The sequence below is a fragment of the Mandrillus leucophaeus genome, unplaced genomic scaffold (assembly GCF_000951045.1).
Source record: "Mandrillus leucophaeus isolate KB7577 unplaced genomic scaffold, Mleu.le_1.0 Scaffold572, whole genome shotgun sequence".
In the NCBI taxonomy this organism is placed as follows: domain Eukaryota; kingdom Metazoa; phylum Chordata; class Mammalia; order Primates; family Cercopithecidae; genus Mandrillus; species Mandrillus leucophaeus.
Genome location: NW_012106164.1, coordinates 875339 through 891803, shown reverse-complemented (window position 1 = coordinate 891803; position 16465 = coordinate 875339). Strand labels below are relative to the sequence as shown.

Genomic DNA, 16465 nt, shown 5'->3' with positions numbered 1-16465 from the left:
GGCTGGTCTCGAACTCCTGACCTCAGTCTATCCACCCTCCTCGGCCTCCCAAAGTGCTGGGATTACAGGCATGAGCCACTGCATCCAGCCTGCCTGGAATTTTTTATTCTTCTGCCACTGCCCTGTATTATTCTTGTGTCAACATGGGGTCCAGATATCTAAATTCTTGTGAGTAGTGAGTACATTGTAAGCAAGTTACATGTGTTAACTGATTTAATCCTCACAATAATATTATTACACTATTAACTTCATTTTCATTTTTTTTTTTTTTTTGAGACAGGGTCTCACTTTGTCACCCAGGCTAGAATACAATGTCGTGATCACAGCTCACTGCAGCCTTCAACTCCTAGGCTCAAGCAATCCTTCCGCCTCAGCCTCTAGAGTGCCTGGGACCACAGGCATGTGCCACCGTGTCTGGCTAATTTTTTGAATTTTTTGTAGAGAAGAGGTCTCATTGCGTTGCCCAGGCTGGTCTTAAACTGCTGGGCTTAAGTTATCCACCCACCTTGGCCGGCTAATTTCGTGTTTAACATATGAGGAGTTGAAGTCACTGAGTGGTTCCATTTGCTAAATTACAAGGCTGGGGATTTGAACCCAGGCCACCTGGCTCTCTTAGCCAAGGCAGTGAGAGGCTCCACCTACCTTAGTCCTAGCTGAGCTGGGGTGTATGAAGAACAACCTTGCTGCTTCTCCTTGTTTCTAGCTTGTGTATGAACAACCAGTCCTCAGAATGGAAACACTCCTTTCTTTGATATGCTAATACATTCCTTGGTCAGGGCAACAAGGCCTGAGATCCACTCTGTCTCCTTCAGATGACTGTCTGAATCTACCTTACTGGTTCAAAACTTTCTCTCAGAGGACAACGGCTTCACCCTTATTTCCTAGTTATTGTGGGACACCTCCCCAGGGTACCCGAGTTCTGTCAACAAACACCCACTCAGATCATTGGAAATCCAAACCAGTCTAAAAATTTCAGAGGCGGGATTGTCTCATTTTTTTTTCTTTACACAATAAACTTTTGAAATGCTACAAGCAAAAAGAATTCTGGAATTTGTAGATATTTAGATGCTTTGAGGGACTGGGCTGTTAGAGGAACCCTAATGTGAAGGCTTTTGTTAAGTGGAGGACCAGATTTGTAAATAAACAATCACCCCCCAGCCAGATAAAAATAACAGCTTCCATTTCCTGGCTCTTACTACAGACTAGGAATTGCAAGAGCTTTACATCTGTCATCATCTCTCTAATAACACCTTTATAGAGGTATAATTCACATACCGTACTTATAAAGTATGCAAATCAGTGGGTTTTTTTTTGTTTGTTTGTTTGGTTTTTTTTTTTTTTTTTTTTTTTTTTTTTTTTTTTTTTTTTTTGAGGAGTTTCACTCTTGTTGCCCAGGCTGGAGTGCAATGGCATGATTTCAGCTCACCGCAACCTCCGCCTCCCAGGTTAAAGCAATTCTCCTGCCTCAGCCTCTCGAGTAACTGGGATTACAGTCATGCGCCACCACAACCAGCTAATTTTGTATTTTTAGTAGAGACGGGGTTTCTCCATGTTGGTCAGGCTGATCTCAAACTCCTAACCTCAGCTGATCCGCCTGCCTCAGCCTCCCAAAGTGCTGGGATTACAGGTGTGAGCCACTGCGCCGGGCCGGTTTTTTTTTTTCCTGTATATTCACAAGGGTATGAGGCCGTCACCACTAATTCCAGAATGTTTCCATCACCTGAAAAAGAAACCCCATGCCAGTTAGCAGGCACTCCCCCATTCCTCAGCCCCTGGTTAACCACTAATCTACTTTCTGCATCTATTTGACTATTCTGGATATTTCATATAAACGGAACTGTACAATGTGTAGTCTTTTGTGCCTTTTTTCATGTAGCATGTTACCAAGTTTCATCCACGTTGTAGCTTTATTTCCTTTTTATAACCAAATACTATTCTATTGTATGAATACGCTACATTTTGTTTATCTACTCATCAGTGGATGGACATTTGGGTTGTTTCCAGTTTGGGGGTACCATCATCTCTTTTAATCTTTATGCCACCTCTAGAAGTGTGTATTTCTGTCCTCCAATGATTGACAGAGTGAACTGTGTTTTCTTTCTTTTGATCTCTTTTTGTTTATACAGATGGGGCCTTCCTGCATTGCCCATGCTGGAGTGCAGTGGCCATTTACAGGGGCAATCATAGTGCACTGCAGCTGCTAATTCCTGGTCTCAAGGGATCCTCCTGCTTCAGCCTCCCGAGTAGCTGGGACTACAAGCACGTGTCACCATGCCCAGCTAATTTTTGTATTTCTAGTTGAGATGGGGTTTCACCATGTTGGCCAGGCTGGTTTTGAACTCCTGACTTCGTGATCCACCGGCCTCGGCCTCCCAAAGTGCTGGGATTACAGGCGTGAGCCACCATATCCGGCCACTTAAAGTACATTTTAATAAAGAAATAAACGCTGGGCGTGATGGTTCATGCCTGTAATCCCAACACTTTGGAAGGCTGAGGCCGGCGGATCACGAGGTCAGGAGTTCAAGACCAGCTTGGCCAAGATGGTGAAACCCCATCTCTACTAAAACTACAAATAAAATTAGCTGAGGCAGGAGAATCGCTTGAATCCAGGAGGTGGAGGTTGCAGTGAGCCGAGATTGCACCACTGCACTCCAACCTGGGCTACAGAGTGAGACTCCATCTCAAAAAAAAAAAAAAAAAAGAAAAGAAAAAGGAAAGAAAAGAAAAAAGAAATAAGGTACATTTGCGGAAGTATAATGACTAACTCTGTCAGATGTTATCTTATGTGTAAAAGCGGCAAGGATTAGTGTAATTTATCATTTAAGGAATATAGTAACTCAGGCAGGAGACATGGGGGCCCGTGTGTCCTATTCTGTTTTATCTTCAAAACATCTTTCTGGTCCTGTTTCTTACATCAGAACAGAACAGAATTTCTGTACCTTCTTTCCAACCCCACTGCTACGTCAATCAAATGAAAATGTCCTGAGCCATGAATCCAGCTCCTGGAGTGCAGAATCTTTCTATCAAGAAAAATTCTGGCATTATTTTATGTTCTCAGCACTCGCTGGACTCTAAGAGGTCACCTGGTCCTTTCCTCAGCCCACAAGATTCCTGAAGAAGAGCAGTAGCTCAGAGGTTTTACTCTGCAGCCCTGACTGGATTCAAATACCCTGTCTGTGTGTTAACAGGGGCATGACTTTTGGCTCAGAGACTTTGGGACTCTCTGAGCTTCAGTGTGGCCAATATAAAATGGAATTAGTAACAGCGAGGAGTGAGTGAAGCAATGACAAGGGCCTGTCATATTGTAAACTCAAACTCTGGTTTCGTATTTCCCTATTCACCGTGGATAGGGAGATGTCTCCGTGCCAAGTTGACCCCCTCCCCAACTCCGCACACTCTGGCCCTTTTCCCTAATCATCTCCCACCGCCTGCATCCCCCACTATGCTTTCCTGGGTAACTTCTTATTCTTCAGATCTTATTTTATTTTTTAAAAATTAATTGTATTGTATTTTATTTTATTTTTTGATGGAGAATCTTGCTGTGTCGCCCAGGCTGGAGTGTAGTGGCGCAATCTCGGCATACTGCAACCTCAGCTCCCGGGTTCAGGCGATTCTCCTACCTCAGCCTCCTGAGTAACTGGAATTACAGGCGTGCGCCATCACGCCCGGATTTTCAGTAGATACGAGGTTTCACCAGGTTGGTCAGGCTGGTCTCAAATTTCTGACCTCGTGATCCGCCGGCCTCAGCCTTTCAAAGTGCTGGGATTATAGGCATGAGCCACCGCGACTGGCCTATTTTAATTTTTTAATTTTAATTTTTTTGAGACAGAGTCTTGCTCTGTCACCCTGGCTGCAGTGCAGTGTCACGACCTCGACTCACTGCAGCCTCCACCTCCCGGGTTCAAGCGATTCTCGTGCCTCAGCCTACCAACTGTGATTACAGGCGCGTACCACCACGCCCAGCTAATTTTTGTATTTTTAGTAAAGACAGGGTTTCACCACGCCGGCCAGGCTGGTCTCGAACTCCTCACCTGAAGTGATCGGCCCACCTCGGCCTCCCAAAGTGCTGGGATTACAGGCTCGTGAGCCACTGCGCCTGGCTTTCAGATCTTATCTCAAACACCACTTCCTTGGTACAGCATTCAGAAACACATCCACATCCCTCTCCCGTTACTAAAGGTTCCTTCTTACGGCACCCTGCATTTTTCTTTCATGACTTTATCACAGTTTGTAACTGTCTATTTATTTTAATTAACCTGTCTGTGTCCATAAACTGTGAGCTCCGCCGGGACCTGCTCTCTGCTATGTCCTCAGTATCAACAGTGGTCTAGGATCACAGCAGGCTTTCATCAAATATTTATGGGAAACAGTCCAGTCCATTCCTGAACTCGGGTTCAGAAAAGGATAGCGATCTGTCCAAAATCACACAGGTTAGCGGTAGACTTGATCCCAAGTCTCCTAACTGGCAACCCAAGACTCTACCCCTGGAACTGGCTAGAATCTTTCTAAACTACCCCCCGATAAAATTTTGAGTGCCAAAGAAAGTCCCAGAAAAGGAAGGAGTGAGCAGTGTGGAGAGTAGGAGGAAAGTGATTTGACTTGGCCCCTTCTCTCTTAACGTTAATGTGAGCATACTGCAAACTGAGGGACTATAGCAATGACGACGTGGCAGAGCGGCTACACTGAGTGAACCGATGACCCGGCAGCCATCAAAAGAGGTTCGGGAGGGTAGAGGGGAGGAGAGTGGAGACCTTGCGCAGGCGCGGTCGAGGCGCTCCGCTCCTTTCTCCTCCGCCCCGCCCTATCTCTTCTAATCACAGAAGTCCAAGAGCGGTCAGCTGATGCTACGCTGCGCGGTCACGTGACAACGGGGGAGGGGCGAAGCGCAGGCGCAAGGAGCAGGCGCAGATGGTGGGCGGCTGTGTCAGCTGACCCAAGGGGCCTTCGAGGTGCTTTAGGCGGCTTGCCTTGGTCTCAGAATCGCTGCCGCCATGGCTAGTCAGTCGCAGGGGATTCAGCAGCTGCTGCAGGCCGAGAAGCGGGCAGCCGAGAAGGTGTCCGAGGCCCGTAAAAGTGAGTTTCAGGGTGGTGCTGCCCAGCGTGGCGCGAGTCGAAGGAAGACCGCTGGGCCGCAGGTGGTGGGTAGATTAGGCCCGAAAAACTGCGGGGTGCGGCCTTGGGTATAGTCGCGGAAGGTTGTGTGTTTCGAAGCTCTGAGGAGCTGAGGCTCAGGAAGGCTTGCGAATCGCCTGGAAGCCACGATGTGAGATGGTAAATTGGGCGTGGAAACAGTAATGGGTTACCGTCCTTGGGGCCTGGAGGCATGTGAAGTGGGCTCTCCAAACGGAGCTCTTTGTTCTTCCCCTCTCCCACTTAACGGCTCTGGGGTGGTCAGTCTCGGTGAATGGAGCCAGCATTCACACGGTTGCTTGGTCTGGAAACCTGGAGTCCTACTTGCCTCTTCTCCCTCCCTCGTTTGCCACCTTTAGTCAGTCGCCAAGGCTTGCGTATCTTTCACTTTTTCCTCCATGTCTACTACCAGCGTCTTAGTCCAGGACACTAGTTTCTCTAAAGGTACTGTGACTGTCTAAATCGTTGATTGGTGTGTGTGTGTGTGTGTGGTGGGGGGTAGGTGTCTGTGTTTCCGTGTAATATGTGGCAAGCGCAGTGCCCAGTGCATCAGTTGTCTCTCCTAACGTGGCATTCAGTGTCGCAGCGAAGGAAGCAGGTATTGGATCGCTTAATTAATTGCAGGAGAGATGAGGGCTGGAGTGGAGAAATGTAAGGTTGCTGAAGAATTTAAACAGGTGAGTTTAATCTAGACTGGGAAGTGGAGGAACCCGTTCTAGTCCCCTCCAATCAATCCATTCTCTCTGCAATCAGTCATCCTTCTAAAATGCAAAGATGTGACTTCCTGCTGGCAAGGAACAAAATAAATAAATGCAGATATGATTTTCCTACCGCCTTTGCAGTCAGACGTTTAGTGCCTGCAGAAGAAAGCTCAAATTCCTTAATGAAGTTGGGGAGGCTCCTGTGGGTCAGGCTTGGTCCTTTCCTCCAGCCATACTGAATCATTGTGGTCCCTTAGAAGCACCATGATTTCTTTCATCTGCAGGTCTTTGCAGACGCTGTTTCCTCTGATGGGAGAAGCCTTTTCCAATTCTCCTCCCCTTTGTTCTCTGACCCTTAGTCTTCCATCAGACCTGAAAATTTAGGAAGCACTTCTTCGGGGAAGCCTTTCCTGACTTATGCTTCTCACCGGAATTAGGCTTGGAGTCCCTCCCAAGTGCTGATTTCTGCCACTGCTGTGCAATAACCTGTTTGTTTATATGGCTCAGTCACTCGACTAAGCTGGAGAACAGAAACTATGTCTCATTTAACTTTATGTATCCAGTTTCCCATCTGGTGAGAAAGATGCTAAAAGATGGTAAAAATGAGGCTCAGAAATGATTTGTCCATACCCTGGGAAGCAACATAGTTGGGACTCAGAAGCCTCTCTTTCCATGCAAGGCTAAGATACTGATCTTAGTAGTTCCTTGGTGGTTCTCCTAGTATAGGAGTTACTCTATCTGACATCCAACTAGATTGCAAGCATGTCTCTTCTACTTGTGCAATTAGGGGTTGTGTGGTACTTGGAAAGCTTTTTTTTGAGGGTGTTGGGAATGGGAGGAAGCCTTTTGTTCTTGCTCCGGTGACTGGAAAGTTCTTTGTTCTTCCCAGAATATTTCCAGTCATGCCCTCGATAGAGTATTTTCAGAATGACTTCTCAGGGTTTGTGTTCTGATGGCTCATCAGTAACAGAAGTTGTATTTGTCGGGAGGGATAGGAGAATAGATTGGGGAAGTGCAGAAAAAAATGCTTGGAATATTGTAAGAATAATTCTGAGTACCCTGGCCAGGTAGGATTTATGTTTTATACCTTTATCCTGTCAAGCCTGGTGCAGGGTTTTGTGTATCTCAGGTAGCTGTGAATTTGTTTTAAAAAGTATTAGTTTGGCTGGGTGTGGTGGCTCACACCTGTAATCCCAGCACTTTGAGAGACCGATGTGGGTGTATCACCTGAGGTTGAGAGTTTGTGACCAGCCTGGGCAATATGGAGAAACTCCGTGTCTACTAAGAATACAAAAATTAGCTGCGCGTGGTGGTGTGCGCGTGTAGTCCCAGCTACTTGGGAGGCTGAGACAGGAGAAACGCTTGAACCCAGGAGGCAGGGGTTGCAGTGAGCTGAGATCATGCCACTGTACTCCACCCTGGGGAACAGAGGGAGACACCGTGTCCCCCCTCCCCCACAAAGAAGGTATTAGTTTACGGCTAACATACGTCTCAGATTTTTTTTTTTTTTTTTTTTTTTTTGAAGACAGTCTCACTCCGTCACTCCGGCTGGAGTGCAATGGCACCATCTTGGCTCACTCCAACCTCCATCTCCCGAGATCAAGAGATTTTGTGCCTCAGGCTCCCAAGTAGCTGGGATTACAGGTGCCGGCCACCATGCCTATCTCTATTAAAATACAAAAACATATAAATTAATCAGTACATAAATAAATACAAAATAAATTTTTGTATTGTAGTAGAGACAGGGTTTTACCATGTTGGCCGGGTTCGTCTCAAACTCTCGGCCTCCCAAAGTGCTGGGATTACAGATGTGAGTCGCTGTGCCTGTCCTGTCTCAGAATTGTTAATAGTTAGGAGCAGAGGTATTCGGAAGAACTGCAGTTTGAAAAATTGCCGTTCTTGATTTATAATTATGGTTGACTTGCCCAGTTAAGAGTTGGGAAGAGGCACTATGTAAAATGGTCCCATCCAATTTTTTAATGAAATCATTGCGTTGGACCTTACATTTATTTATTTATTTATTTTTATTGTTTTGAGACGGAGTCTCGCTTCGTCACCCCCAGGCTGGAGGGCAGTGGTGTCAGCTGACTGCAACCTCTGCCTCTTGGGTTCAAGTGATTCTTCTGACTCAGGCTCCCGAGTAGCGCTCGCCACCACGCCCAGCTAGTTTTTGTGTTTTTAGTAGAGACAGGGTTTCACCATATTGGCCAGACTGGTCTCGAACTCCTGACCTTGTGAGCCGCCCATCTTGGCCTCCCGAAGTGCTGGGATTACAGGCGTGAGCCAACACGCCTGGCCTGGACCTTAACATTTTTAAAGAGTTTGTGTTAATGGCATATTTCATTGGAGTGAAACAAAACACTGGCTCCCATATGTAAGGCCCAAGAAAAACAAGATTTAAGAGAAATACGATTTTCTGTTTAAATATTTTTTATTTTTAGAGGCCCCTATCAAAATTGAATGCTGAAGATGTTTGCCAAAGGCAGTAAACGGTATTATCTTGAGTTATAAATGCAGGGAGCCATGGGAGTTGGGAGTGATGTCTTGTGGAGCTACTGCATAATGTTTGGGCCATGAGTGTTTTTTGTAGATTGTTGGTTTCGAAAATATCTTTAGCTTTGAAATATAGCCCATTATAGCTGATGGGAGGATAGCATGTGAAGGATTGGGGTACAGGTGGCCGAAGCAGACAGTAATAGGCCAGAAATAATACTGGAGTGAACGTGGACTTGCAGAAATAGTCTTTGGAGTGCTTCGAGAGAGACCTGTTAATTGTTTCAGACTAGTGTCAGGGAATGTTGATGTCATGGGTCACTTCATTACAGGTCCAAAGTTCTGTTCTTAATCAGGAGGTGGAAGGTTAAGTTTATTTTCATTTATCCACACGGGCTCTAGACAGTTGATATACAATGATGTATAACAAAGCCTAATTTTAGATGCAGGATGTCTTTTGCTCTGAATTAAATAAATAGGTTGATGGATGGTCTAGAACCCCTCTTTTTTTTTTTTTTTTTTTGGTGAGTGGAGACTCAAAGCAGAGGGTATATGTTGGCTGTCCTTGTGGTCTGTTTTCATGTAGGCTCTGACCAAACCTAGAGATTTTTTCCAGCTGTATGTTAAGCCACTCACTCCTAGAAACCAAAATACCTGTGTCTCCTCTTCTCTCAGCTGCTTGTGCAGTCTGACTGTACAGTGTTCCTCACTCAGCATTCCTTCGCAAGTCACCACTGTCATTACTTCCTTGTGACAGGCACTGCTTCTAGTTTCCAATGTTACATCATCTGGTTCATTAGTTACATTATAGGTTGATGTCCTTGGGAGCTTATTAGGCTTCTTGCTAAGCATCTAAGTAGGGTTGCAGCTTTAATGAGCAGCATACTTACATGTTTACTTCTGGAGAAGAGTTCCCTAGATGGTTAATGTTACTCATTCTATGTTCGTTCTTAATAGTTGAGATTGAGAGAATATTCTGACACATTCTACAATTTTTTTCCATCTTTTTAATGGGTTGTAGTTATAGAAGGTATTCATTTTTGTTTTGTCACTTTCTAGTTAAGTACAGCCTATAGGAGGGAGGAACCTGTACTATTTGTTAGCTCTGCATTCCCTCTTTCCCATGCACATCTCTTCAGACTGTGTCATAATTTATTCTTGGTTTATTGTTATAATATACCATCTGAGTCTCTGCTTGCTTTTCTACTTTTAACCACTTCCTGATATAGCTCTCTCCTTTGAAAACAGGAAAGAACCGGAGGCTGAAGCAGGCCAAAGAAGAAGCTCAGGCTGAAATTGAACAGTACCGCCTGCAGAGGGAGAAAGAATTCAAGGCCAAGGAAGCTGCGGTGGGGCACCATTTGTTTTTGTTACTGCTTTCGTCTCCTAATCCCCCGTCCCACCAAGGTGTTCAAAATAGCCAGCATAGCTCAGAGATGCTGGTTGAATTTTGAAAATGTGGTAGTCATGTGTTTTATTGACTGCTTAGGCATCTGTCTTTTAGGATGATCAGTTTTTCCACTCATATTGAGTCCTAATTTTCATTTATTCACTCATTTGACACATATCTGTTAGGCAGTTAACATGCCTCAGGTACTGTGCTAGATGCTAGGAATCAGCTGTGACCAGGAAGAGACATGGTCCCTTCCCTCATGGAGTGTAGCTTACCATCTGGTGGCCAGGGAGACTCAGTAATACAGTGCAAATCATGCAGAGCTACAACTGAAAAGTGCTGTGACGGTTGTAAACAAATCAAATGGAGCCCCACTTTAGTATAGTATATATAGTACAGACATTTACCAGTGATACAGGCTACAGTATGGTGCATACAATAATAGTACAAAAACAGAGAGTACAGAGGAGGCAGGGACAATTGTGGAAAGGGGAAAGGACAGAGGAGGGCTTCACAGAGAAAAGGAACTATTAGGACTCTTGGGTGCAGGTAACAAAATATAATTAAAACTGATTCTAAATGGAATGTAATGGCCTATATAATTAAAAACCCAAGAGCTTAAATAATATGCTCAGGACTTTCTCTCCCCTCTGTGTTTGGCTTTGTATCATTCTCAAGTTCTACATTGTGGCCTCTAGTAGTTCCAGCATACACACTTCCAGGCCCAAGTCCAGTGATTAAAGGCACATACCTCTCTCCTTGCATTAAGTAGCAAAAATTTTGATCAATTTTTAATTTTTTCTTTTTAAGAGACAGAGTCACATTCTGTCATTCAGGCTGTAGCTCAGTGGTGTGATCATAACTCATGGTAGCCTGGAGCTCCTAGGCTTAAGCCATCCTCCCCTGCCCAGCCTTCTGAGTAGCTAGGACTATAGGCATGATCCATCATGCTCAGCTAATTTTTTTTGTTTTTGTAGAGATAGGGTCTTATTGTGTTGCCTTGACTGGTCTCGAACTCCTGGCCTCAAGTGATCCTCACATCTCGACCTCCCAAGCTGGATCATCTTTGTTCTTGGCAATTACAGTGCCATTAAAACTTGGCTGGGCACAGTGACTCACACCTGTAATCCCAACACTTTGGGAGGCTGAGGTGGGAGGATTGCTTGAAGCCACAAGTTCAAAACCAGCCTGGGCAATAAACCAGACCGTGTCTCTACAAAAAAAACAAGATAAATACAAATAAAACTTAACATGTTTCTTTGATTCTTGAACTGGGGCTGATAGGTGCTGTAAGTTGTCAGATTGCTCATAAAACAATGTAGAAATACCCTTGTGTGTCAGGGCAGCCATTTTTTTTTTTGAGACGGAGTTTTGCTCTTGTTGCCCAGGCTGGAGTGCAATGGCATGATCTCGGCTCACCACAACCTCTGCCTCCCGGGTTCCAATGATTCTCCTGCCTCAGCCTCCCAAGTAACTGAAATTACAGGCATGTGCACTCGGCTAAGTTTGTAGTTTTAGTAGAGACAGGGTTTCTCCTTGTTGGTCAGGCTTGTCTTGAATGCCCGACCTCAGGTGATCCGCCTGCCCCGGCCTCCCAAAGTGCTGGGATGACAGGCGTGAGCCACCACACCCAGCACTTTTTTTTTTCCAAGATGGAGTCTTGCTCTGTCACCCAGGCTGGAATGCAGTGGCGTCATCTCGGTTCACTACAACCTCCATTTCCCAAGTTCAAATGATTTTCCTGCCTCAGCCTCCCAAGTAGCTGAGACTACAGGCGTGCACTAACATGCCCGGCTAATTTTTCTATTTTTAGAAGAAATGGGGTTTCATTATTTTGGCCAGGTTGGTCTTGAACTTCTGACCTTGTGATTCGCGTGCCTTGGCCTCCCAAAGTGCTGGGATTACAGGCGTGAGCCACTACACCTGGCCCGTCTTCATATTTTTACATTCTTTTTTCTTTATTGTGGCACAGGCTTAGGAGGTCCCAATGACATGTGCCCCTCATATTCTTACATTGTGTGTTGTTGTTGATTATAGAGATGGTACTGGTATTGCACTGTAAAGCACAAGCTCTGATTCCTTTTTTTTCTTTCTTTCTTTTTTTTTTTTTTTTTTGAGACAAGAGTTTCACTCTTGTTGCCCAGGCTGGAGTGCAATGATGTGATCTTGGCTCACTGCAACGCCTACCTCCCAAATTCAAGTGATTCTCCTGCCTCAGCCTCCCGAATAGGATTACATGTGCCCACCACCACACCCAGCAATTTTTTTTTCTTTTTTTTTTTTTGTCTTTTTAGTAGATACAGGGTTTCGCCATGTTGGCAGGCTGGTCTGGAACTCCTGACTTCAGGCGATCCACCTGCCTCAGCCTCCCAAAGTGCTGGGATTAGAGGTGTGAGCTACCATGCTCAATCAAGCTCTGAATCTTTCTAGCAGTGTTCCATTTATAACCTCTTTAGTTTTTGAGACAACTTAGCAGAGCCTGGCATATGGTTTATATTCAAGAAACAGGTAACGGGGTTCTGAACATAAAAGTATGAGTTAGCAACTGAGCTGTTATGAAATGCCCCGGGAGATTCCTGTAATATGAACAGTTATAGTATAGTATGAAGAGCCCTAAGGGCACAGTGGCTCCTGCCTGTAATCCTAGCACTTTGGGAGGCCAGGGTGGGTGGATCATTTGAGCCCAGGAGTTCAAGACCTGCGTGGGCAACATGATGAAACCCTGCCTCTACAAAAAATACAAAAATTAGCTGGGCATGGTGGTGCATACCTGTAGTTCCAGCTACTCGGGAGGCTCAGGTTGGAGGATGGCTTGAGCCCAGAAGGTAGAGATTGCAGTGAGCCGAGATCATGCCACTGCACTCCAGCCTAGGCAACAGAGTGAGACTCCATCTCTTAAAAGGAGAAAATGGAGTGATAAAGTCAGGCACAGTGGTGCACACCTGTGGTCCCAGCTCTGCAGGAGGATCTGTTGAGCTTGGAGTCTGAGGCCATCCTGGGCAACATAGTGAAATCCCATCTTTTTGGGGAAAAAAAATGGAGTGATAGCCTCCTTATAGGTTGTTGTGAGAAATAGGTAATGTGAGAGAATCTTTTGCAAATTAATGTTATACAAATATGAAGGGATGTTGTTATTAGCATATGTATATGTATAGTGAGGCAAGAACAGATTAGGTGAATAAAAAGGGTCTGACACAGAAGTTATGTCTTCCAAAACCTTACAGGTTAAGTTCTAGTAAAGAAGGCACAGCAGTTAACAAAAAGCTGGCTGTACTGTGAAGACCATAGAAGGTAAAAGAAAATTCATGTCAGTGTGTGTGAAATTTCTAAGAGAAACTGAAGAGATAAGATGTTTACGATAAAAATTCAGGTAATAAAAAGGGGCAGGCCAAGGTGGGTGGATCATGAGGTCAGGAGATCGAGACCATCCTGGCTAACATGGTGAAACCCTGTCTCTACTAAAAATACAAAAAAAATTAGCTGGGTGTGGTGGCAGGCGCCTGTAGTCCCAGCTACTCAGGAGGCTAAGGCAGGAGAAGGGCGTGAACCCGGGAGGCAGAGCTTGCAGTGAGCCAAGATCGCGCCACTGCTCTCCAGCCTGGGCAACAGACCGAGACTCCGTCTCAAAAAAAAAAATAAATAAATAAAAGTTGGGGTGGTGGTGGGAGCAGCAATGAGAAATTAGTTTTCCTCTCTTTCAGATCTGCAGTACCCTCAGAGCCAGTCACTGTTAACAGGTTTCTTTTTTAAATTCTTATAGAATATTTATATTTGCAAGAACAGATGTGACACACTGGTGAATCCACTGTTGAACTTAAGAACTAAAACACTAACCAATAATGGTGAAACTCCTTGTATATTACTCCTAAATTGTATCTTCCTTGTGTTTATTATTCTTACTTGTTTTGTTTGGAGATGGGGTCTTCTTGGAATTTTGCTCAGGTAGGGCTCCAACTCACCATCCTCCTGCTTCAGTGTCTCAAATAGCTGAGACTACAGGCATGCACTACCATGTCTGGCTTGTGTTTATTAAATTTAGGAATTTTTAAAAACCATGTATCTCCCCACATTTAAAACCACAGATACAAAAATATACCACATTGATACTGTTGTATATCTTGCTTATATTTTACAGTTCATTTTAATTCCTGAATAGTTCTCTTGTATAGAAGCAAGCTGAGTTTTTAGGTTGATTCCTGTCTTTGGTTAAGGCTATATAGCAGACTCTTAGAGGAGAGATGTGAATACATGTCTTTGGAATAATTTCCTAGCAGTGGAAATGCTGTGCAGTTTACTTTTGGTAGATGTGGCTCCCGTTGACTCAGGGAATACGCCACATGTGCTTCAGCCACAAGGTCACATTCTGAGTATACTGATTGGTGAGCCTGGGTTTCTCCAAAAGTCAGCAAGTAGCTTATGAGATGTACCTGACCAACCAGAGCATTGTTCTGATAATCCCTCTGTGGCATCGCTCCCCATCTCCAGGCATTGGGATCCCATGGCAGTTGCAGCACTGAAGTGGAGAAGGAGACCCAGGAGAAGATGACCATCCTCCAGACCTACTTCCGGCAGAACAGGGATGAAGTCTTGGATAACCTCTTGGCTTTTGTCTGTGACATTCGGCCAGAAATCCATGAAAACTACCGCATAAATGGATAGAAGAAGAGAGAAGCACCTGTTCTGTGGAGTGGCATTTTAGATGCCCTCATGAATATGAAGCTTTAGCACAGCTGTAGTTACATTCTTATGAAATGGCATTAAATTATTTCCATATATTATATAGTAGGTCCTTCCACTTTTTGGGCAGTAGCAAATCTAGCTTTTTTGTACAGACTTAGAAATTATCTAAAGATTTCATCTTTTTACCTCATATTTCTTAGGAATTTAATGGGTATATGTTGTCTTTTTGGCAAGGTATATATGCCTTTTGGCTCAAGCAACATGTATATCACTGTTGACTTTTTCTTTCTTAGATCTAGTTTTAAAAAAAAACACCACATAACCATTCTTTGAAGAAAGGAAGGGATTAAATACTTTTTTTCCCTAACACTTTCTTGAAGGTCAGGGGCTTTATCTATGAAAAAGTAGTAAATAGTTCTTTGTAACCTGTGTGAAGCAGCAGCCAGCCTTAATGTAGTCCATTCTTGCTAATGGTTAGAACAGTGAATACTAGTAGAATTATTTGGGCTGCTTTTAGTTTCTCTTAATTAAAATTACTAGATGATAGAATTCAGGAACTTGTTACATGTTATTACTTGGTGTATCAGTAATCATTTAAAAGTAAAGACTCTGTCATGCATTTTTCTCCCGTTCATTTTTTTCCTTGTCTCCATGATGATCAATGGTTCATCATTTTTGATAATGCATAATGCACTTTGACCCAGATGGTCTGCATAATTTCACTTAGGACATTAGCGCACAAACAGCACACATATCACATACCCATTTATATACATAATTAGAAAATGTTCGTGATACATGCATCATATGATTTCACCCAACAAATGTTTTGGAAAACAGCAAGCAACTAGTCTGTAGTTTCTTTTCTCTAGAGAACCTTGGCCTGGGGCAAGTTATTAAGCATATTTCCTTTCTGGTGGGCTAGATGATGTGCATTATACCTGCAGTACCTTCACACTAGCCCTTACAAGTTTTGTGTTTTTGTGTTTTTTTTTCTTTTTTGAGACGGAGTCTCGCTCTGTTGACCAGGCTGGAGTACAGTGGAGCGGTCTCGGCTCACTGCAAGCTCTGCCTCCTGGGTTCATGCCATTCTCCTGCCTCAGCCTCCCAAGTAGCTGGGACTACAGGCGGCTACCACCACACCCAGGTAATCTTTTGTATTTTTAGTAGACAGGGTTTCACCGTGTTAGCCAGGATGGTCTCAATCTCCTGACCTCGTGATCCACCCATTTCGGCCTCCTAAAGTGCTGGGAATACAGGCGTGAGCCACCACACCCAGTTAAATGTCCTGTGGCCCTCTTAGCCGAAAGTCTTTGGTTGCAAAAGTAATTGCTTATAGGTGAAAACAGTTGAAAGAACGTGGGATTTCCTTGTTCTGATACAAGACAACTAGATGACCTTAAAAACCCTCATATTTAATATGACTCAGGATTTTTTTTTTCAGACCACTACTGTCTCTAGTTACTGTTATTTCTCTGTTCCTTTTTATAGAATTCCTCAAAAGAGTGACTGGATGAGGTTTTTTTTTTTTTTTTTTTACTGTTAGAACCCTCAAGTCTTGCTGTCCTACTGAAGCTGTGTGTCAAGATCAGCAATGCTGTCCAGGTTGAGAAAGCTCATCCTCTTCCTCCTTGACCTTCCGTACTCAAGGACAGGGTTGACCATTCCTTCATTTAACCACTTTTGTTTTTTTTGAGAGGGTCTCGCTCTGTGACCCAGGCTGGAGTGCAGTGGTCTGGTGTGGTCTCAGTTCACTGCAACTTCCGTGTCCCCTGCTCAGTCGACCCACCTCAGCCTCCCGAGTACCTAGGACTACAGGCACACACTATCACACCCAGCTAATTTTTCTGTTTTTGTTTTTTTTTTTTTTAAGAGGGAGTTTTGCTGTGTCACCCAGGCTGGAGTGCAGTGGCGCGATCTTGGCTCACTGCAAGCTCCGCCTCCGAGGTTCACGCCATTCTCCTGCCTCAGCCCCCCGAGTAGCTGGGACTGCAGGCACCCACCACCACGACCGGCTAAGTTTTTGTATTTTTTTTTGGTAGAGACAGGGTTTCACCGTGTTAGCCAG

General features: G+C 44.4%; 1 protein-coding gene across 2 annotated transcripts; it reads left to right on the top strand.

Moving 5' to 3' along the window:
* The first annotated feature begins 4724 nt into the window (after positions 1-4724).
* ATP6V1G1 (ATPase, H+ transporting, lysosomal 13kDa, V1 subunit G1) lies at positions 4725-15025 on the top strand. 2 transcript variants are annotated; one of them, XM_011998488.1, is made up of 3 exons: positions 4725-5073; positions 9573-9673; positions 14203-15021. In XM_011998488.1, exons 1-3 carry the CDS (start codon positions 4992-4994, stop codon positions 14374-14376), a joined length of 357 nt encoding a protein of 118 aa, XP_011853878.1. In that variant the 5' UTR covers positions 4725-4991; the 3' UTR covers positions 14377-15021. The 2 variants fall into 2 exon arrangements, with proteins under 2 accessions (XP_011853878.1, XP_011853879.1); XM_011998489.1 differs by having other exon boundaries at positions 4888-5073; positions 9573-9670; positions 14203-15025.
* Positions 15026-16465: the final 1440 nt, after the last annotated feature.

Excerpts from the sequence above, each read along its gene's own strand:
- ATP6V1G1 (XM_011998488.1), top strand. The coding sequence starts at position 4,992 with ATGGCTAGTCAGTCGCAGGGGATTCAGCAGCTGCTGCAGGCCGAGAAG. Across the intron at positions 5,074-9,572 it reads GGTGTCCGAGGCCCGTAAAA|GAAAGAACCGGAGGCTGAAG; the intron begins GTGAGTTTCAGG and ends CTTTGAAAACAG. Across the intron at positions 9,674-14,202 it reads TCAAGGCCAAGGAAGCTGCG|GCATTGGGATCCCATGGCAG; the intron begins GTGGGGCACCAT and ends CCCCATCTCCAG.